General features: G+C 39.3%; 1 protein-coding gene across 4 annotated transcripts in view; it reads right to left on the minus strand.

Moving 5' to 3' along the window:
- The window catches only part of RCL1 (RNA terminal phosphate cyclase like 1), a 55,852-nt gene extending 32,073 nt beyond the window's left edge, over positions 1–23,779 (minus strand). For 2 of the 4 annotated variants that reach the window (XR_012506355.1, XM_074361615.1), the window contains exons 1-3: positions 21,570–23,779; positions 6,530–6,601; positions 3,924–4,099 (exon numbers count right to left, since the gene is read on the minus strand). Coding sequence is in view for 2 of the 4 variants with exons in the window: in XM_074361615.1 (XP_074217716.1) it covers positions 3,924–4,099; positions 6,530–6,601; positions 21,570–21,705 (384 nt within the window). In the remaining 2 variants the exon portion in view is untranslated. Of the gene's footprint in view, positions 1–3,923; positions 4,100–6,529; positions 6,602–21,569 lie in introns of those variants that run through there. The other 2 variants (XM_074361614.1, XM_074361616.1) reach the window with 2 other exon arrangements.
- Between the last annotated feature and the right edge of the window lie 340 nt (positions 23,780–24,119).

Consider the following 24,119-nt stretch of genomic DNA (forward strand, 5'->3'; position numbering starts at 1 on the left):
TGGGACACAGGCTGCAAAAGCAGTTGTGGGCTGAAGCTCCACTCTGCTTCTTACCAGTTGTGAGACCTGGACACTCTCTCCCCAGGGCCTTGGTTTCCTGCTGTATAAAGAGGGGCTGGACTGGACATGTTCCACAGCCTCCCCCGGCTCTGTGCACTAGTTCGAGCACAGCAGGGGTGGTCTGCAGGTTCTGCTTAAGGAAAATCGATCTGTCACTCTGCAGTTAGAGGGAAAAGGCCAAAGTCTGACCTGAGTGGTACCTCGGGGAAAGTGTCACCCTTACAGTCCAGTCAATCAATCAACAGGTAGCAATATGATCAGATCTACACCAAACAGAAAATATAAAAAGGGAAGAAACCTATTCTCCAGTTACCTTGCCTGAAACGGTGATAACACCCATCTCGCCTTGTGAATGAAATAAATATGAACACATACATACATATACCTAGAGCAGGGCCCAGCACACAGTAGACTTAACTGTACTTCTTTGCTCTGCCAGGACAATACTAAAAAAGAATGGACTCTTCACTCACCATCTGACCAGCTAGTTGGTACCAGTATCAAATCACTGAGATTCAAAGGAGACCTCCTAGAATTTTTCTTCTCAAAATTTCCACCTATTCCTATCCTTTGCCTCCAAGGAAAAATGTTCCTACCCTTTTACAAGGCTCATCCTATCACTTCTGCTGCCTGCTGGATGTCAGCAGGAGTCAGACCTACTAAATCCTGCTACCCCTTCTATTTTAATTCTTTCCTTCTCCATTACAGCTTCGCCTCAGCCTAAAAGCACATTCAAGTTTCCTTCATAAAAAAAAAAAAAAAAAAAAATCCCAACCTCAGCTCTTAGGGAATCATCCTATCTAACCTTCTGGAAGATTCTCCTAATCTTCCACGGTTCTATTTTTCCACTCATTCTGAACCTGTGCCTGCCCCTGTCCTCCAATGATACTGCTCTCTCAAAGGTCAATAAAACTTCTCACTGCCCAATTTTCCTGCCCAGTCCTAACTCAGCTCCTGCAAAGACTGACTCTGTGGACCATCCCTGGCTTCTTAGAATTCAACTCCTACTTGGCTTCTCCAAGTACTTCTATCTCCACAGTCACTGTCTCCAACTCCTCTTCCCCCACTCACTCCTTACACACTCACTTCCTTTTCTTCTATTCTCAGGCCCCCAAACGATGAGGCCAAATCTCTACCCCTCACAGGGGCCAGAGAAAGAAGTTAAATGACCTGTGTCCAGCTGAAGATCTATCTCATACCTTATCCAAAGAGGGGAGGTGCTACTCTGCTCCAACTGGTGGCTGTCATGGACAAAACAGCGGTCCAGTGCTGCTCTATCAACCTACTACACTGTAACATCTGGGGTTTCCAATGTGAGCAACCAGTCCAGATATACATACCACCACCAGCAACACACTGTGTGGGCCAAAGGAAAAACCTGCCTGTTGTATTAACTGAGCCAAAAAGCTGCCAGTGTTTAACCTTGGCACTAGTCAACCTCATGCTCCTAGGAAATGAAATATCAGTAGGTAAGATCCTAATGACCTATCTCTAAGGCTCCAGACAGTAATTTCCAACTTTAAACTGTAGCCTCTGTGCATATCCATATCCCAGGTAATAGGATCGAAATCAAACACACCATCCATCATCCCACCACAATTTTCCTCTTCCCCATGTCCAACTCTTTCTGATCACTATCCTTCAAGTCAACCAGGACAGAAATCATGGAGTTATTTATGACCTCTTCCTCCTATCCCAACTCCAATTAGTTACCAAGTTATGAAATCTCTCCTTCATGTCTGTCCCTTTCTTTCCACTTCCATCTGCATAATGTTCAAATTAGTTGACATCTCTCCAACTCATCCTTCTCTCAACCTCGAGTTATCTTCCTAAAACCAGGACTGACTCTGTGGCCTCCTTCCCTCCAGAAAGCCCTCTACAGCCCTCAGCACTTTGCTTGTGCCTCTATCAGAGCTCAGAGCTATACAGCCTTGTTCATAGCTGTCTACCTATGAGACCAAGTTCCCTAAGAGCAGAACTCATTGTATTCACACTTGTGTGCAGAGAGTAGACGTGGACATAAACTCACGGGGAAAACACACATTAAAGAGAAAGTTCTAAATAAAGAAGCTACAGGCTGAAGAAGTTACTCTTCATCCAGGATTAGGTGTATTTCTTTTATCCTGGGCTGGAACCAGGTACTAACCAAGGTCATTTTAGCCATGCAGCTTGCAAAAGCAGACAGGCCCACAGCACATGAAATCAATAACAAAAAAATTGTAATACATTGCATAAAAGAATTAAGTACTATTCCTAGGGAATCTGTCAATTAATCTTTGTCACTGTTAAGATGTAAATATGTAAATTTTAATATTGCCAGTGATAACAGCTTTTAAGATCATTAGTAATTATAGAAAAAGTACAAAACTGGGACACACAGTGCCAGACCCTCCTGTAAGCTTGAGGGCCTTCTCCCAATATTCAAGGCACCGTCCCCTCCCGCCCCTTCCAAATCTGAAAGTGCGGACGTTTTCTCTCACACTTTTTCACTTTTAACTGAAGGATCCATTTCCTAGAAGTTTCCACAAAATGTAGGAAAAAGGAATTGTTTGATATTAGTTTAAAATTCTAAACAGTTTATGCAACATTTCCATACAGCTAAGAATTTCAGATCTTGCACTGAACTCAAGATCCCAGGAAGATTTTATGCACCTGAATTCCCAAGAGTTGGGAACAATTCTTTTAATGCCTGAGAATATACTAACCATGTTTATATTCTAGTAAGTGTCTTCGTGAATACCAGCAGTCTCCAGTTTGGGGCTCAATGCACCACCTGACTGGTCTTCCCTGGTTAGGAAAGCTACACGCTTTAAAAAATTTATATATCTTTAATATATTTTATTTTTTTATTGAAGTATAGTTGATGTACAATATCGTATAAGTTACAGGTATACAACATAGTGATTCATAATTTTTAAAGGTCATACTCCATTTGTAGATGTTATAAAATATTGCCTATATTCCCTGTGTTGTACAATAGGAAAGCTACACACTTCACATTCTGCCTCAGAAGCTGTCCCTTCAGGGGTTCTGGTCCAATGTCTGTAAAACAAGTATCCCCAGTCAGGACTTCACATCTTTAAGATACCTTCTCTATACAGCAGACCATCCAAAGGTAGGGATCTCTGCCTCCCTACAAGAGGACTAAGGCAGGCCTCCTCTAATCTCTCTCTTTTTCTCTCTCTCTTACAGACACACAAACAAACACACATACACACAAAACCCATCCCAGGCTGGCAATGGTAGCCACAGCGAATATCCTCGTTGGATATTAAACTATCCTCCCCACACATGCAGGAAAATGAGCACACGTAATAAGAAGCTTGCTGGTGCCCACAAACTAGCAAAGCTTGCATATACCTTCCCTGCCATCATACCCTTTTTCTAAATCTGCAAACTCTTTTCGGAAGAAGAAAGTCCTAAAGTTTATGGTTGAAGCCGAAGTCAGGATTATGCTGCAGCACTGCCAAGGAGCTATTAGTCTCTGTCTAAAATTTTGATCTGCTGCCTTCCAACCTCAATTATCACATGACCTCATGAAAACCGCACACTCACACTTCAGCCAATGGAGCCATATTTCACGTTAACCATGATGATACGGTAAGCATCTGCTCTGAAGGTTCTTAGACATGACAATGAAAGTCACCTTGACGAATATTAACAATCGTCACTGAATTGGATGATTGTGAGTCTTGGCTTATCTGCCCCTCTGGACTGATTAACCTCTAAATCTCAAGATAAATAAGAAAACAGACATACACTCAACAATAAACCCGTGCTTTATCAGGAACTGGTTTCTCAAAAGTTGGGTTGTGACAAGAGACAAAATAAAAATCACACCATGGTGTGGCCTCACTACTCACCGAAGGGTCAACCTGGTCATTGGTCACTCCTCGCAGAACTATTCTTAGCGGGTGCTTCATAAATGGAGCCAGGCAAAGAAGACTTTCCAGATAATAGCCAATGCTGCGAAGGACGCTACAGTCATGTTCCACAGACCCACCGTACAGGAGGCCAGGCTGATAATATAAGGTCGTTCCTTACACAGGAAGAAAGAAAGTCAGGGGAAAAAAAAAAAAACCAACCACTAAGTGTCACGAAGGCAATGAAGGCAGTGAGTCCCCAGGGGAAAGTCTGACAAGGGCATCCAAGAGAGTTCAAAATGCCATTCCTAAGAGCCCACACGCTTCAGTCCAAAAGCTGACTCATTCCTGTCAAGCCCCTGTAACAATAATAAACTGAGTGTAATTTAATAAACAGTAATAAATTAAACCCCTCCCTAAGCCATCTGAATTGCCAAAGTCATGTCAGGGCACAGAGGAGATACCCTAATAGGCACTGTAGTCTCCCAGCAGTCTCAGACTGTGCTGACTGGGGGACAGGGACTTACAAATCATCTTCTAGAATCACCATGCCAGCAACCAGCTTCTTATAAGCCCTTGAAATGAGATTCCCCACATACCACACTCACCAAGCAAGATGCCTAGAGATGGCAAGTCCTTTATGGCACTTACTTCCATTAACAGTAGCTATGTTAAAAGTAACAGATAGAAGTATCTAAAATTATTGAGTAGCTTTAGCAGAAACTCTGTTATCTTTATTTATCCTTTCACATATGCACATTCATCCAAAAAGGTTCTTACTAGGTTTACATATTGGAGGAAAAACAAAATAAAGTACTCTAGTATAAATAAGTGAACACAGTATTTCTGGTGCTTGTAACCTTTGGCCAACGTCTTCTGCCACAATTTACCAATAAACAAATTTAACATCAGAGGAAGGAACTATATTCAGCCACCAAAAGGAAAGCAGCTCTTTGGAGTCTCATAAAATAGATGTAGGTTTTATTATATTAAAAACCAAAATCCAAACAACCACTATCAGAATCATATTCTGATCAAAGTAGGAAAAGCTCTAAATCAGTTATTCTAAATACTATTAGAGTCATAAAACAATCTTTTAGGTCAAAAAGCCAAAAAAAAAAAAAAGGAAAAGAAAAGACTGTGTAACCCCTAAACTCTGCAAATCTGTTTATGCCTGCAAACTAACCAAATGAGAAACTGACCAGATCATCAAAACAAAGGCTTCTACTCTGTTGTTTGGCTGTGTTTTTGGTTTTTTGGTTTTTTGTTTTTTGGTTTTTTTTTTGATGGGGAGAGGTAATTAAGTTTACTTATTTATTTTTTAGTGGAGGTACTGGGGACTGAACCCAGGACCTCATGCATGCTAAGTGTACACTCTACTACTGAGCTATATCCTCCACAAGGCTTCTACTCTGGCTAGGGGAAGGGGAGGTTGCAGGAACACTGGAGGTGGAAGGAGGCAGAGTCATGTAAATGTCTTACTTTCCAACCTAAGCTGTAGCTATGACTAGGAAAGAATAGAATTACCTGCCCTCTGAATCACCAATAAAAATTGCTGAAAAAATATCCAGCAATTTCAAAGTAAACAAGCCAAGGAAGACCAAGGAAATCACAGCCTGCAAAGGCTATCTGATGCCTTATGCCTGAAACCTGTTCTGTGTAAGGTCTGTCTTAAGTGCAGGTACAGATCAACGAGTCCCACGGCATTTATGAAGCCAAGCTTGTCTTCTTTCTTAAGATAGCCAACATACAGAAAAGTTGGCTTCCTTTGTTGAATAAATGTGCAAAGGTACAGAGATCATGGAGCCAGTCAAAGGATGTTTGCCATGATCGTCTATACAATGTAGATAAAAGAGTTTCTAAGAGAAAAAAAAAAAAAAAGACAAAAAGCTAGAAACAACATAAATGTATATCAGTGGGGAGTAGTTAAATAAAGTATCTTGTATCCATACAATATACTATATAAGGCCCAATGAAATATTGAGATGGACCTGCACGTGCCTAACAGGAAAATTCCCCAAGCTTTCTGTGCTAATGAAAAAAGCTGGCTGCAGAACAATATGAAGAGCACAGCCCTGCTGATGGTTTGAGATACAGAAGTGCCCATGTAAGCAAATGCATAGAAAGCAGACCAGGGCCCACTCCACAAGCAGTGACCATGGCTGCCCCTGGCAGAGGGAATGGAAGACGAAACAGATGAAGGGATTTTCATACTTTCTGTATATACTTGTGTAAAACTCTTTAAAAGACAAAGTAAAAAAATAAAATTCAGCACACACAACTAACTCAGAGTCGGAAGATTTTATCGCGACAACAATAAAATGTACGTTGTAAATGTAAACGTACGTTGAAATAAATGTTAGGTACAAAATATTTTTATTGTTTGAGTTGCTCATCTGTTGATCTGAAATTTTCAGTCTTCTAATCTTAAATCAAGTATATGCCTCTTAAATTGACAGATTTCACATACTATCCCCAGACAATTGTATCACAGACAGGAAACTAGGTTTTTCCATCCAAATACAATGTTTATTCAATCTGAAAGAGTGAGTAACAGAGGAATGTCTAAGTAGGTGTTTTCAGGAATGGGAAGAAAAGTAGCTTACCAGTTTGGTTTATTTCAATTCGAGAACCATTAGTTATTTTGTCCAATAGTCTTATGAAGCTGGCTTCAAAATCTGTAGGAAAGAAAAAAACAAAACAGGCTAGCTTCACGTTAGGTCACCATTTTCGGAGAGCACATCACTCAAGTACTACATGCAGGGTAGGTTACATCACACCTGGGTTTTCTCAGGACTGGGGTGAGCTCACTGGGTAGGGAATCTGAAGTAGTTGAAAAGCACTGGCTGGCATGTATATGTTTAGTTGAACGAGCAGAAACAAGTCAACTTTCATATTCCACAAAAAAACAGCAAATCTACTGCAATCTAATTACAGCAGCATAATACTTGTTCTTCTGACCTCAGGAGTGTGTGCCAAATAAGGGAGAAAAAGCAGAAAGTAGGAAAGAGTTTTAAGGTCAAATTCTGACTTGCTCCAGAATACCTGACAGGGAAAAATTATATCAAGGGCCACCCTTCAGTATCAGAGACAGTAAGAGGTCACTGTCCCTTCCACTCAACAAAGTATCCCTTCTCCTGTCCTCTATCATCTTACTGATCTAAAGCTATCTAACCAATTCAGCTTTAATTGTATCACAAAAGTGACTGAATATACAGTATTACTGGAACATTTTTAAAAAATGCATGAAAAAAAGACTAGAAGAAAAAACACCAAATGTTATTAAATAGGTTTCTCTTCACAGTAGGATTTTATATGAATTTAATTTTCTTGCTCAAATTTCAATGTTCAAATCTGCTTCAATTACTTTTATGAATAAACTGTAATCTAAAATATAAAAGCTGGTTATTCTTCAAAAGATGGGGGGGAATAAATTTTAAATGTGAGATATGGGAAAAGGTAGAGTGAAGACTCAGGAGTATATGTCCTCTATCCTTCTGAGCTGATTTTACAGACACACACACAGGCTTTACTTCAACCTCCCTCCCATGAATAGGGACAGGAAGACCAAGTCTTCCACACTGAAGGCATGGTGACCGTCTGACACTTTCAGGCAGTTCCCAGTCCTGTAATAAACTAGCAGAGGTTGCGAGCACAGACCTTAGCAGTCACCTAAACTGATCCCAAAGGGTGAGCAGATCAACTAAAGAATTCCCATCCACATGTTTTGTTACTTAACGCTGTCCCATAACTCCTGTCACAGCAGATTCTACATTCTGTACAAAGAACACTGGGCTAGAAGTCAGAGAAACTCCCTGAAGTCTTGAAACAAGGCATAATAGGTAATAATAGCAGCTGTGCATTAATGCTGACTTATTTAATCCTCATAATCCCTAAGCAGGAAGTGTTTCCCACTTTGCAGAAGGCTGAGGCCCAAGAATGCCGACTAGCTTGCCCTGGTTAAACAACTGACAAGTGGCAGAGCCAGGATTTGAACCCAGGATTTGGACTCTGCCCTTCTCCAAAGTCCATGCTCTTAACCACGCCACAACACTAGTTTGCCCAATTTAGTTTAATCCCTCAGAGCCAACCTCTTCCTCTAAAAGAAAATCAGGGTACCTTTCAACTGCAGGCAGTGACTTACTGAAAGATCCTGCAGACGATTTAATGAGTCCCTAATCAACATTTATTTTTAATGAAATTAGAACAGAATGAACAATATCAGAGTTACACAGTAAGGGTGCTCTTCATGAAGTTTTACTCTCAGTTTTACATATATTTGTATGTGTATTAGGCTGTGGTATAAGCAGCATCAGAAAAGTTCAAAAGTAACAACTATAAAACTGAATTAGAAATTACTTTTGTGGTCTTTTTATACAAAATATTCTGTTTTTAAAGAGGAAGCATGCTCTAATAACACAATGCCACTTTCTACTTGTTTATAGAAAATGCAAGGTACTCCACACAAAAATAAAACTTGATTTGCTTAAGCTTTCAGGATGCCTAAATGGGAGAGAGGAAAAAGCACTTATGAACAAAGCCCAAGATTATAAATAACTTTTACAGATTAGGAAAGAAAACAGAATTTCTTTAGAAGTAGTTTTTTGTTTTGTTTTGTTTCCTTTCTGTTTTTGTTTTGGCAATCAACAGGGTCTCTTGACCATGAACACAGTTTAAAACGCTCAGCAGAGGAACAAGAGAGTAGGAAAAAGAGAGATCAGACTAAAGAGACCAGGCAGGACCAGGCAGGACTATCCCCTGGTTGCAGAAAATAGGTGCTTCAGAAGCAGTATGTCAAAGAACCAAACACAGAGCTAGTTCCAGAATTCTGGCAATAGTGAAGATACAGCTCCATCACCTGGTACGAAAAAGATCTTGAGTTCACCTAATAATAAGAATGAACCCTCAAACTTCATTAAGACAAGATGTGCAGGACTCCTTAGGCCCTCACTTCTTCAGGACTACTCCTAAGAGTACAAAATTTCAGACATCTGACAACATTACGGGAAAAGTTCCAAAACAAGCACAGGCACGATCTTACTACATGGTTTAGGAATACATAATTAGCTTACAAAGCTATAAAGATAATCAGCAAGAAGACCACAATGGTCAGGAGAGTGGCTACCATAAGGGGCAGGGAAGAAAGTGGTGAATGAAAGAGGCACACAGGTGTGTGCTGAGTTCTATTTCCAGACCTGGATGGGATTATACAGATGTTCATCTTATAATTCTTTAAGCACTACTTTTATGTCTTACGGATGTTTTATGTTACTACATTTCACATTTAAAACAAATTTGTACCATTAGGACCTTCTATTTCAAGATTCCTTAAATACTACTTCCCATACTTAATTAATGCCCTCCCATCCCTAGACCCCCGAAGAAGTGAGCTCATCATTTCTTTAAAGGGGTTGGTAACTTCACTTCTACAAGTCTAAGTGGCAGTCATCAGCCTGACCCATTTTTCACTAAGAAAGGCAAAAGAGCCAGAGAAGGAATCAGTCTAAAGATCTGCAGTTTAAAATCAAGGAGCAAATCTCAATAAATAGTTTCAAGTTAAAAGTATTAAAAATCAACTTAAATTCTAGAAACATAAGTCTGCTTAAATAAATGCTGACACATCTACATACCAGAACACTCTGTAGCCTTAAAATGAATGAGGTTTTTAATATACTGATATAAATCATCTCGACAGTATACTGAGTGAAAAAAAGTAAGATGCAAATGGCCACTTGTGTGAAAAAGGAAAAAGTGCATATTGCTTAGAAATACAACTAACACTGGTTGCTTCACAGAGAAGGAAGAGTGGGAAAGAGACAGAGAGACTTTTTAAACTCTTGTTTCCTTTGAATTTCATGCTAGGTATATGCGTTTTCAAAAACACATGAAAATAAAATTGAAAAATTCAAATAAAGGTAACGTAACACAATTTAAATAGCTAATAAAGCTGTTCTCATTAAATAGCCTATGAAAGATCTTTATAATATATGCAGCCATTATTTTTTAAATAATTAATCACATAAGCAAATATTCACATTATATTAAGAAAAAAATTTTTAAGTAATATGTACAATGTGATTTCAATTTCTTTAGAGAAATAACTAAAAGATAAGACAGTATTAACAGATGGAATTAGGAGTCATTATTTTCGTAATAAATCCAAAAAAGGAAGAAATTACAAACACACACCCAAGTCTCAGAATAAATTAAAGATGTCCACTCACTTGGAAATAATGTATGCATAAAACATTTACAAATTTTATGTAATTATGCATCATGTGACAGGTAAGAAATTATATTTTAACTTAAAGAAATACACATCTTTCCTAAACTGTGAATATGTAAAGAAAAATATTAAAGAGAAGTATCAATTGTATCAAAACATACGAAAGTCTACCGAAGAAAAATTTACCAGTCTAAATACTTTAGTAGTTAAGAAAAAGAAAAGCAAGAGTAAAATGAATTGAGATTTTAGAAATGGAACAAAATTACAAGTGGAAAAGTAAATGAAAATAATAATCTCAAAAGAAGAGATAAATAAAATGGAAAATATATTACAAAAAAATCAAGCTAATTCATTAAAGAAATACAACACAAATTAATAGCTTCATTCACTTACAAAAAGAAAATGTGAATTAATAAAAAGTAAAAATATATAATTAATAAAAAAGACAGTCATCGTGGTACATTAGTCTATTATTTACTGATACATTTGGAATTAAAATAGATGGTTACATAAAAAGACAACAAATGAATGAAGCTACTGACATTATTTCCAAGTGAGCGGATATTTTTTAATTTATTCTAAGACTTGGGTATATGTTTGTTATTAAAAAAGGCACATCCCAAGAATGGGCTGCAGATAAAATACAAGGAAAACTGCAACATAATTAAACACAAGATTAAATACAAAAACAGGAAAAAAATCAAGTAACTAGCTTAATTGCGACTGAAAAGGCATCTGATAAAATTCAATATCTATTTTTCAATAAAATTCTGTTTTAAAACCTATGAAGAATGAATGTACTTAATGTAATAGTTTATAGATGAAAACAGAAGCTTCTTAAGAAGTTCAAGGAAATGTCTTCATGGTCCTGGGGTAGGCAGAGATTTCTTTAACAGGACACAGAAAGATTTATAAATTGGGCTATGTCAAAAGTAGTAACTATTGTTCATCAAAAGATACCATTAAGAGCATAAAAAGATAAAACACAGAGTGGAACAAAATATTTGCAATACTTAAACATAGATAGTATACATAAAATGTAGTACCATGATACAGCAAGAAAAATTTACAAACAATTGCTGCTGCAACAGAGATGAATCTCACAAACACAATACAGAATTAAAGCCAGATACACCCAAAATACATGTTCCATGACTCCACCTGTATAAATTACAGTTAATATTTTAGAAACCTAACTTATGGTGTAAAAAATCAATTTATTGTTTATGCCGGGGGTCGGGGTAAATGGTGTGACAAGAAGCAAGCATGAGAAGCGTTTTGTGGGTTGCTGGTCATGTTTTATTTCTTGACATGGGTAATGGCTACATGGGTATAACCAATTGGTAATGTCATCCAGCTACACAGTCATGTGATTTTCTTCATGTGTAGTATACTGTGATAAAAGTTTATTTTAAAAATTAAAAATCAAGTTCAAAGTAATAATATCTTTCAAAATATGAAAAAAGCAACGAAATCCAATTATCTCTCAAATTTACCATGATAGTAGAAATGTCATTAAAATATCTCAAAAAAAAAAAAAAAGAAGTGTCACTACAAGGAAGAAATAACAATTGAAGGAAAGGCTATCTTACCAATTAAGCAAGAGGATTTCACATACTTTGATTTGACCCCACATTCCCATTTAAAAAAAACACATAATCTTCGATCCACCAACTCCACATCTATAACCCTATGCTACAGAATTAGAAATATGGTTAAAATATACGTACAAAAAATTTACTGCTGCTTTACTTATAATAACAAACACTGAAGATGATTTTCTTTGCCCTATACCTTCAAATTTTCCTAGATGTTATTTTGCTTACATAAAAACCTGTAAAAGAAATTTTTAAAATTCTCTGATTTATGCTGTTTCTTACCACCTTTCAAGTTTCCTATTTATAGCCAAACTCTTCAGTTGTAGTCTTTTTCTTCAAATGCATTGGAAGGAGTAACCCCTCTCTTACCCTAAGGCTCTAGAGTATTTCCTCCACCTCAGGAAATTACTAAAGACAGAGCAAGACAACATTATATAGTAATTAAAGAGTCAATTCATTAAGAAGATAGAGCAAGCCTAAATGCACCAAACAAGGCTGCAAAATATATGAAGCTAAAACTGTCCAAACTGAAAGAATGACAAATCCACAATTCCAGTTGCAGATTTCAATACCCAATCTTTCAATAATCAATAGGATAACTAGAAAGAAAAAAAAAAAGAGCAAAGACAGAGAAGAACTCAACAATGCCATCAACTAATAAGATTTAATCAACATTTATAGAACACCCAGCTCACAACAGAACAGCAGAATATACATTCTTTCCAAGTATCCATGGAACATATACCAAGACAGACCAAATCTTGGGCCATTAAAAAAATCTCAACAAATCTGAAGTAACTGAAATCATACAGAGCATGTTCTCCAAATATAATACAGTCAAACTGAAATCAATAACAAAAAGATAACACAACAATATACCCACACTTGGAATCAATACACTTACAAATAATCTATGGAACAAACAGGAAGTCTTAAAGGCAAGAAAAAAACACACTGAACTGAATGAAAATTAAAATGACATATCAAAATTTCTGGGACACAGCTAAAGCAGTGTTGACAGGGAAGTTTAATGTACTAAATACCTATATTAGAAAAGAGGAAAGGTTTCCAATATCTGTCTTGTATCAACTTAGGAAAAAAAGCACAAAATAAAGCTAAAACAAAGGAAATAATAAAAATAAGAGCAGAATCAGGTAAAACTGAAAACAGAAAAATAAAGAAAAATCAGTGAAACAGCTGGTTTCTTAAGAAGATAAATAAAACTGACAAACCTCTAGCAACACTTAAAAAAAAAAAAAGAAAGATACAAATCATCAATATCAGGAATGAAACAGGGGATATCACTACAGATTCTGCAGATATCAAAAGCATAATGGAATACTCTGAACTCTACATATATAAATTTAATAATTTAGATGAAATGGACCACTTCTCCAAAAAACACAAACTTACCACCACTCACCAAATGAAACTGATAATTTAAATAGCCCTAACTATTCAGGAAATTAAAGGTATATTTTTAAAAACTCCCCAAAAAGAAATCTCTAGACCTTTATGGTTTCACTGGAGAATGCTACCAAATGTTCAAAGAATTAAAATCAATTCTACACAATCTCTTCTAGAAAATGGGAGAGAAAACAATTTCCAATTCATTTTAAGCTAGTGTTATACTAAAACCAGACATGACAATACAAAAAAGAAAACTATAAATCAGTATCACTTATGAATATACACCCCAAAATCTTTAACAAAATGTAAACAAATAAAATTCAGTAAAATATAAAGAGAATTACACACCACGACCAAGTGGAGTTTATTCCAGGAATTCAAGGCCAGTTCAACATCTGAAAATCAATCAATGCAATATACCATATTAACAGACTCAAGGAAAAAAATCACATGATCACATCAATTGGTGCAGAAAAAGCATTTGACAAAATACAACACTCACACACATACAAAAAACCTTAGAAAAAAAGAAATAGAAGGGAACTTTCTCAACTTGATAGAAAGCATCTAAAATATACATATAGCTAACATTATATTTTGTGGCAAAACACTGGACACTTTCTCCCTAAGATAGGCAACAAGGCAAGGAGGTTTGCTCTCATTACTTTTATTTAACATAGTGCTGGAAGTTGTACCCAGTGCAATAAGAAGGAAATAAAAGGCATAAAGTTCAGAAAAGAAGAAATAAAACTGTTTCTATCTGCAGATGACATGATTGTCTACATAAAAAAACCCCAAAGAACCTATATATAAAAAAAAAAAGTCTAGAATCGTAAGTAAATTAGCAAGGTTGTGGGGCACAAGATAAACATCCAAAAAAAAAAAGAGCTCTATTTCTATATACTATCAATGAACACATGGAGGTGACAATTTCAAATTCCATACCATTTACAGTTTGTTAAAAAAGTTAAACACTTAAGTGTAAATTAACAAAACATGTACAAGACTTAATATGCTAAAAACTCTACAATGCTGATTGAAAGAAAAGAAAGATCTAAATAAATGGAGAGATGTAGTATGCTCATGAATTAGAAGATTCAATACAGTAAAGATGACAATTCTCCCTCAATTCAAATTCCTAACAAGATTTTTTTTATAGGTATAGACAAGATTATTCTAAACTTCATATGAAAAGGCAAAGGAACTAGAATAGCAAAACAATCATGAAAAACAATAATAAAGTTGGAGGGATCAGCCTACCCAATTTCAAAACTTTATATGTACAGTAATCAAGACAGTGTGGCTTTGGGGAGGAGGGCACAGCTTAAGTGGTAGAGCACATGCTTAGTATGCACAAGGTCTTAAGTTCAATCCCCAGTACCTCTAAAAAAATAAATAAACCTAGTTACCTCCCCCTCAAAATAAAAAAAAATTAAATAATTTTTTAAAAAAGACAGTGTGACTTTGACAAAGGGATAGACATATACATCAGTGGAACAGGAAAGAGAAACGAGAAAGAGACCCACACGAATATGCTCAATGGGTTTTTTCACAAAGGTATAAAAGTGGTTAAACGGGAGAAAGATAGCCGTTTCAACAAATAATGCTGCTAGAGCAGCTGAACATCCATAGGCAAAGAATGAACATCAGCCTAAGCTTTAAATCTCATACAAAAATTAATTTAAATATAAAATGTAAAACTATAAAACTTTTAGAAAAAATAGACAATCTTCAAGATCTAGGTCTAGGCAAACAGTTCTTAAACTTAACAACAAAAGCACAAACAATAAAAGAAAAAAACTGATAAATTCTTTTTCATTAAAATCAAAATCTTTTAGGGGGTGGGAAGGGATAGACTGGGATTTCAAAATGTAGAATAGATAGACAAGATTATACTGCACAGCACAGGGATATATATACAAGATCTTATGGTAGCTCACAGAGAAACAAATGTGACAATGAATATATATATGTTCATGTATAACTGAAAAATGGTGCTCTACACTGGAATTCGACACAACATTGTAAAATGATTATAAATCAATAAAAAATGCTAAAAAAAAATCAAAATCTTTTCCTCTGCAAAAGACCATAAGAGAATAAAAGGACAAGCTATAGAGTGGGATAAAATACTAGCAAACCATATTTAATAAAGGACTAGAATATGCAAAGAACTCTCATAATTTAACAGAAAAAAACAACCCTACTAGAAAATGGGAAAAGACAAGAAAAGCTGTTCAACATCATTAGCCATTAGAAATGTGCAAATTAAACTACAAGACAGCACTATACACCTACCAGAATGGCTAAAATTAAAAATAGTGACAATACCAAATGCTGACAAGGATGTAGAGAAAATGAAACATTCCTACATTGCTGGTAGGAATATAAAACGGTAAGGCCAAACCGGAAAACAGGTTGACAGTTCCTTAAATGAACAAATTTCCATGCAATCCAGCAATTGCACTCCTGGGCATTTGTCCCAGAGAAAGACAAGCCATGTAAGAGAGAAAGACCGGACACATTTTTATGTCCACATAAAAACCTGTACACAAATTTTTATAGCAACCTTACTCATACTACCCAAAAAACTAGAAATAATCCAGATGTCTTTCAACAGGTGAACAGTTTAAAAAAACTGTGGTACTTTACTATTCAACAACAAAAAGGAACAAAGTAGATAAAAACAACAACTTGGATCAATCTACAGAGAATCACACTAATTTTAAAAAGTCAACCGCAAAAGGTTACTAAGTGTATGATTCCATTTATATAATATTCTTCAAATAACAAAATCACAGAATGGATAAGATTAGTGATCCCCAAGAATTAAGGAGCAGGAAGGGATAGGAGGGAAGTGGGTGTGGCTATAAAAGGGCAACCTAAGGAATCCTCATGGTGATGGAAATGCTCAGTATCTTCACTTTTATCAATGTCAATATCCTCGTTTTAATACTGTACTAGAGTTTTTCCAGATGCTACCATTGAGAGAAACTGGGTAAAGAGTAGACAGGATTATCTTGTAATAACCTTTAATGGAAAAAAATAAGAAAATGAGTATTGCATGTATATGCACGACTGGGACATTGTGCCGTACACCAGAGAATGACACATTGTAATTGACTGTACTTCGGTTAAAAAAAAAAAAAGTAGACAGGATCCCCCGTATCGTTTTTTACAACTGCATGTGAATCTATAATTATCTCAAAATAAAAGATTTGGTTTTTTACAAAAAAAGATGGTGCACAGTTCCATCTGGAATAGCATTTTGCAGCTTCCAAGCAACAGCAAATCTGAAAATAGACCATTAAGACTCAGCATTTGTCTTTAAAAAATGAGTATCTTCTTTTGATAATCATCACATGAGAGCAAATTTTAAGTTAACAGAGGCATAAGAGGGTAGGTTCCTAAACAACAATATAATATTTAATCTATATTTAGAATTACTATAGTCATCAGGCTTTCAATTCCAGTCGTCTCTCAACAATTTTGAGTCCCAGATCATACTGAAATAAAATATAGGTACATCTTTGTGGTATAACAGGAAATATATTTGGTCTCTGTTCCTGGCACAGAGCTCCTAAAATCCTTGGAAGTTTTGGAGCTACAGGTAAGTCTTTAAAACTTATTTATATGGAGCCCCTTTTGAGCACACTTGAGTTTACGCTGATGAACTGACTGAGGGTGGAGCCCCTTGAGAGCCTCAGAATGGGGCTGGTCATCAGAGAGACCAAGTGATTGGAGGCTGGAACTTTCAGCCCTACCCACTGACCTCTGGGGGAGTGGAGCTGTGCCAGGAGATTAAGCCCCACAAATATTCTCGAACAAGGAGAGAACTTTCAGGTTAATGAAGATATCCACATTTTGGGAGGGTGGTCAACTCTGGTTCCACAAGAACAGAAGCTCCTGCTTCTGGACCTCACCCTATGTACATCTTCATCTGGCTGTTCATCTATATCCATTATTATATTCTTTATAATAAACTAGTAAATATAAATAAATGTTACCCTGAGCTTCATGAGACATTTTGGCAAATTATCAAGCCAAGGAGGAGACTAGGGAAACTCCTGATTTATGGCTGGTTGGTCGGAAGTACCAGTGGCCTGGACTTGCTACTGGGACTTGTGATCGGCATCTGGGGACGTAGGGGGCAGTCTTGTGGGACTGAGTCCTTAACCTGTGGGATCTGATGCTACTGCCATGTAGACAATGTCAGAATTGAGTTAAATTTGTAGGATACCCAGTGAGTTCCCATTGAAAATTGGAGAACTGCTTGGTGGTGGGTGGGGGACCCACATATCTGGTGTCAGAAGTACTGAGAGTTTAGGAGAAAAATAGTTTTCCTTTACAATTCTCCTTTTAGAAGATCCAATCCGTTTGCCAGATTTTCACCTTTAAGACCCTCTACGTGGCATGTTTCCTCAATACATTTTAGATAATTCTTTTTATTAGTATTTCACTTACCCCTCCTTTTTCAGAATCTCATCTGCTTAAGCCATGTGCAACACTCCCATGGGACCAAGTAACTCTTCTCTCCAGTTTCGCAGGAAAGCCAGTGGGGCTGAGTCATGCAACCTCTCAGGGACTTGGTAGGAGCCGTTCCGGGTACTAACTGCTAAGCCAGTGCTCTTACCCAATCCATCATTTCCATATTACCACTTTAAAAAATTATCATTCTTGTGGAATTCTTTCCATATGGATCTCACTTTCCCCAGAAAATATTAACTCAACGGAACCCTGCAAGAGACAGCTCTCATGAAATTTAGAAACAGAGGCACTTTGGACAGCTGCTTTATAACATGAGGACACTCAAGTCCATCAAGCAGTTAGATGGAAGAACAGGCCTTCCAGGCTGGAGCTGGTGGCCATCTGTTTCCCGCTCTATCACTCAGTGCATGTTCAACTTCACCAGCTATCTTATTTAACTATGTCTTACCTTCTTTACCTTCAGTAAAACAGCAACAAAAAATATTTTTTTCCTCCTCACTGACGGAAAGGGTCTAATGAGATAATATAATTCTTCACAGTCCTTAAGAGTGAAGTGAAAATTACACGTGTGGCTACATAATTAGTACAAATCATTCTGGGATCATCTTCCTTTGGGATTCACATTCTCATTCTTTACCATTCCTCTTTCAAAGGAGGCAGTTTTATTTAAGAGAGTAAAAGATCTGCCTGAAGTCACAGAGTTTGACCTGTGTCTCAGCCCCTTCTGAGTCCTTATGCAGTTTTCTTGGTACCTCATGCTGCTATTTCCAACCATTAGGGATATGAGGAAAATAAAAAGCTTAATAATTAAGTCTCATAGACCAGGGTTTTTCAACAGCGGCATTGGTATTTTGGACAGAATACTTCTTTGTGTGGGGAGCTGTCCAGTGCACTCTCAGGTATTAAGCATCCTTAGGTTCTACCCACTGGATGCCTCGCAGTTGTGACAACCAAAAACGTCTCCAAACACTGCCAAACGTCCCCTGGGGAGCAAAACTGTGCTTGGTTAAGAACCACTACAGTTATACATAAAACATACAATATTTGGAAGCCACCACCTAAAAAGAAACCTTTAGACTGAAAAGAAGACAAAGAGAAGGCATAATTCTCTTTATATATTTGAAAAGTTTTGGTATAGAAGCAGGAACAGATTTCAAATGCCAAAGAACAGAACTATCCCTGATGTGTAGAAATTATGTAATAATAAAACCAGCTAACATTTAGTCTTCCTATACACCAGGCACTGTTCAGTGCACTTTGCAGTATTATTTCATTTAATCCTCACAATAACCCTCTGAAGACGGTGGTCCTGGCCCCACTTTACAGGTGAAAAAACTCAGGATCATGAAGTCCAAGAGCAAATAGCAAAAGCCCAAGCTCTTAACCCTCAAGCTACTATGACCATGACAAAGATTTTTACCTCCACATAATAAAGAAAATGAAGAACTTTTTGACTTAAAAGCTGTTTTTTTCACTAACAAGGACTCCCACTGCCACCATCTCAATTTTATCTGTTCAGATCAGAACATCCAGAGAGCCTTCCTTCATAATCCCCAGGGAAGCCTATGCTCCAACTCTGCTGAGCCCCTTTACAACTTCCTACTTCAAGTTCCTCAAACTAACCTCTCAAGCTCTTCCTCATAAAGCTCCCTGAGAGTGGGTCAACGAGCTTCTCACATTTACACCTCCACAAAGCTCTGCACATAATGGGGCTCAGTAAACCTTTTCCAAATGACTGTTACAGAAGCACCACCCCCACCCTCCAAAACTCACACCAGGGGGGATATTTAAGCAAGCACCTTACAGAAATGTCGTTTTTGCACTTGAACTGAAGATTTTATTGGAAATGCTCAGTTTTTTCCAGCTTTCAGAATCTGAGTCAGGAAGAGTAGGAAAGGGATAGATGTTAGGTAAGATAGCCTGTTGGCTACATCTCCAGTCAAGCTCGTTTGAACACAGACTTGTTTGACTATGATCACATATCATGTGTCAGGGGCTGCATGTATTTATGTGTATTTGTGCAAGTATACACACTTACATGTGTATATATATATGGACACGCGTCTACATGAATGCATGTACATATATACAGTTCCCTCTTTAAAAAATTAAGCAAATGTCTACAGGGCTTCTGAGGCCTTGAATCCAGCACAAGAGGGTCTAAATTAGAGGCCTCTTTTTTCCCCCTAGATATTAATAAAATAAGGCTATACATAGTGCTCCTCCTAAAATACCAGCACATCTGCCAACCAGTACTACCTTCCTCAGGTACCACAGTCTGGCATCCTTTCAGGAAAATGCCAAGTGGCCAAGTCCTGTTTATGTTCACGTAGCAGTAAAGAGATGCTCACAAAGAGCGCAAGAGGGAGAGAGGGAAACATCCTCTGGAACATTAAATATTAGTTTGGAGGCCACCTGTGAAAAGACAACCACTAACTTGTGTCTTATGGGCACTATAAATTAGAAATCCCAGGTCTCCAGGCTAAGGTACCTCTCTTTCTTTCTTTAAAAAAAAAAAATGTAGGCCTAGTGTTCATTGAAGTAGAAGCCTGACTTCTTACCAAATCCAGCAAGTGGTGAGTTCTCTAGGCCAAACTAGGGATGAAGAGAGCTGGCTGGGAATGCCACAGAGAAGACCAATCAAACAATTGCTTTGCCCAAGGGCCAGACTCAAAATAAGGGTAAGATATATTGAAGGGAAGAACACTTGGCAGAAATCATGCCAGCTGTCCCTCCTAACTTCCTCAGTGTTTTTGAGCAGTACAGTGAGGGTAGTAACCATGTACCAACACAAGTCTTTCCTATGTCACCAGGTTCCTCTCCATGGTACTGAGGTTCATCTGGTTTTTCCTTCCTAACCTTCTACCTCCATCAGTGACATGGCATTTTCCCTTTGTGTGCAACCAATCACCATTCAAGAGAGGCAGAACTGTAACCATCCAGACGATGTATTCAGACAGATAATGAAATGGCTGGCCACTTAGTATAGGAGCCAGTGCAAAATTAAACACATCAACAGGACCCAGAAAGCCTCTAGGACCAAATGCAAACCCTCTCCTTCAATCTGCAGATAGGTTTTTCTTTCTATTTCTTTAACTTTTTCCCCCAATTTGGGATAGCCAGACAGAAGCTTTTAAATGCATGTGTCTTACTCCAGGGGATCAGATGAAATTTTGAGTCATTTAACTTGACGTGGGTTTAAATGGGGCCTATTATTCATCTATCTACCTTTGTGGGGCAAAAAGAGAGCTTGGAAGCCGGTAGTTTAGCGCTTGTCACCAATTGCCAACTAACGTCAAGGCAATTAGGCCCATGACTGTTAAAAATTTATCTCAAAGCTCCTGTCCTGCGCACATCAATCACAGTCACGGCTGAAAACAAACAAAGAATTTTTTTTAAAATTCTTTAATACACACTCAAGGAGATGTGTGAGGGCAGCCGAGAAATCATGGCGACAGGGACAGCCGGTGTCCAGAGGGGCAGCTGCTTCTGAGACCTGTTTTGGGACGTGGGACGGAACCAACCAGTGGTACTTTTCTCTCCAAATTTCTCTCCATCTTTACATCGTCCCCTTCAACACATTTGGGTCCAACAAACTGTTTTTCTCCTTTGAGAGGTTTATGGCGAAAGCAAGAGGAACTGAAGACAAGCGAGGGGGCGATGCCTGGGATATGTTGCAACACGTAAAGCTGGAAAACGTGTAGCTGTTTACTACCAGCGCCCGGGAGACGCCGAGCGCAGCGCGCAGCTGAGCGCACCCCGCGGGGCCCGACCCCGCCTCCGCCACAGCCTCTGGCGCGTTCGGGCGTGGGGGCGACGCGCCACGAGCCCTCCCTCACGCGCCCGCGGGACCGGGAGGTTCTCCGCGGGCCGTCTCCCCTCCGCCCCCGCGCCCACCCCGCGCGCTACCCGTTCCGGAGTTACCTCGAAGGCCCGGATTGTCGTCTCTGGCCCGAATCTTTCGGATTTTGACTGGGCGGCCGCTCAGAGTGGACAGGACCAGACGCTGGCGCAAGAAGTTGCAGCCAGCGTAGCTGAGGGAGTGCGCCTGGGTCGCCATGTGCACGCCCTCCGCAAAGGCGCCGGCGGCCGGGGCGAGGCGACTTCGGACGGACGCGGGGGCCGTGAGTCTGGCGGCGGCGGCGACAGCGGCAGTGGCGGCCCGGGTTCTCTCCCGCAGCCCCGCAGCCCCCGGCGCGTCCACGTGGTTTGGAACAGGAAGACAGAGAGACGAGACACCGGGTCAGAGGGGAGTGGGGCGGAGCCGGTGACCGCCTCTCCACCTCCCCGCCCGGCTGGGGGCGGGCCCCGCTCCGGGCCACGCCACTATTGGTCCGCCCTGGATCAGGGCGGTGCCCGCGCCGCGTCGCTATTGGCCCGCTCTGGAGCAGGGCGGTGCCCGGGCCGCCCTACCATTGGCCAGCGCTAGAGCTGGGCGGTGCCCGGGCCCCGGCAACAGCGCTCCGCGAGAGTAGCGCAGGGGGGCGGCCTGGGAGCCGCGGCGCAGGAGCACGTTTTGTCCGCCAGTCTCATCCGAGTTTCTGCCGGCGTGGGGGCAAAACGGGGCGACAAGCTGGGGTTGGGTGCTTATCACTTGCCTGGTGCTTACAGCACTCACTACTTACGGCAACCTCTGGGATACGGATGGTATTACCTCCCTCGCCTTTTTCTTAACAGAGGAGAAACCAAGATTGGCGCGCTTTACCCTGTTGCAGACACCGTGCTGAGCGCGTAGCCGGCGCTATCCCCTCGCGCCCCGCTGTAACCCTGCGAGGTACTGCCATTCCCGCCCTATACATAGAGAAACACTCGAGGACCAGTGCAAGGCTGACAGTGGCAGCATGCACTGGAACCCAAGTCTTCCAACACGAGGCCATTGCTTATGAGACACCAAGCTTTGCCACTTTCACACTGGTCTCTTCCTTTACAGTCCAGTCACTGCACTTCATGCCTACTCAGGGCTTCTCGCATGTCTCAAAATGGGTAGTTGTAGTAACTAACACATACACTGCTTTTCCCTCTTTCCCTTCCTCTTCTCTTTCACACCGAAATTTCCCCAAAGATTGGATTATGTCATTCTTCAAAGCCTTCAAAGATACGCAGTTAACTATCAAATGGCTACAAACTTTGGAGTCCCATACCATTATAATAATGTTGGTTTGCAGCCATTTTTGGACAATGTCACCAGATCATGAGTTGGAGAACACACGGTGGGAGGGGGGATCTGGAAGGGGTGGGAGCTTGATTAAAGACTAAAGAAGATAGCTACCCTTATGTGGATAAGACTCAGTTACCAGGAACCACTGGGGAGGTCTGAGTTTCCCTAGGGTGACAGGTTATTAGAAGTGTATGTAAAATTTACAGAATCAGCCTTGAGGGAGGTGGCTAATCCATTGAAACTATTGCCATTTTTTGAGGCTGACTTTTAGAAGTTGACAGTATTGAAAACTCCATTACCTCTGGACTGCCTCCCTCGAATCCTGCTGTGGGGGCTGCCAAAGGAAGCAGAGCAGCCATCACACCAGGAATGGATTTTTTTGTGCATCATCTCATTTTAACTACCTAACAACATTAAAAAACAACTAATATCCTCTGTAGCAAACCTTGTCAGTGCTCTGTTTATATCCCTTCAATTCTTAATATTTTCAGTGCAAACCTACTTAATTTTCCTCCCACAGCACCTATACATCTTTATCTGAGGAATTTTTCCCACCTGCCTAGAACTCAGCAGGCCAAAGGTGCTGGGGAATTAATGCCCCTGTCCACCCCCACCCCCAGAGTCCTCAACCAATGACTCCTGGGAGTTGATTTATAAACATCCCAGCTCCTTTAACCCCTGGGTGAGATGGCTCTGAGACATAGATTCTACAGTGTTTCCCCAGGGTTCCCCAGAGGTTTTTAGCTCAAGTTACCCACAGGGGTTACTTGATTAAGTACCTTCTACAGCTTCCTTCCCTTCCTTGTATCCTTCTCACCTCCCTTCTGGTATTTCCTGGGACTAATTCCCAAATAAACTACTTTGACTCAAATTATTGACTTAGGGTCTTCTTCTGAACAACTCCAGTTTTGTTTTGTTTTTGATTGGAGCATTTAGACCATTTACATTTCAAGTAATTATCAATAGATATGTATGTATTGTCATTTTGTTAATTATTTTATTTGTTTTTGTAGTTCTTTTTTGTTCTTTTCTTCTTTTTGGGGGGGTGGGTGGGAGGGGAGGTAATTAGGCTTGCTTATTTATTTATTTATTTATTTATTTATTTATTTATTTATTTATAGAGGAAGTACTGGATATTGAACCCAGGACCTTGTGCATGTCAAGCATATGCTCTACCATTTGAGCTATACCCTCCCTACCCCAGGCAATTCCAGTTATAAGTCTTGATTTTTAATATTTGAGAACTGAGGTTCAGAGAAAATAATAAATGACTTGCTAAAAGTGATATAGCTAATAAATGGCAGAACCAGAATAGA

The sequence above is a fragment of the Camelus bactrianus genome, chromosome 4, assembly GCF_048773025.1.
Source record: "Camelus bactrianus isolate YW-2024 breed Bactrian camel chromosome 4, ASM4877302v1, whole genome shotgun sequence".
In the NCBI taxonomy this organism is placed as follows: Eukaryota; Metazoa; Chordata; class Mammalia; order Artiodactyla; family Camelidae; genus Camelus; species Camelus bactrianus.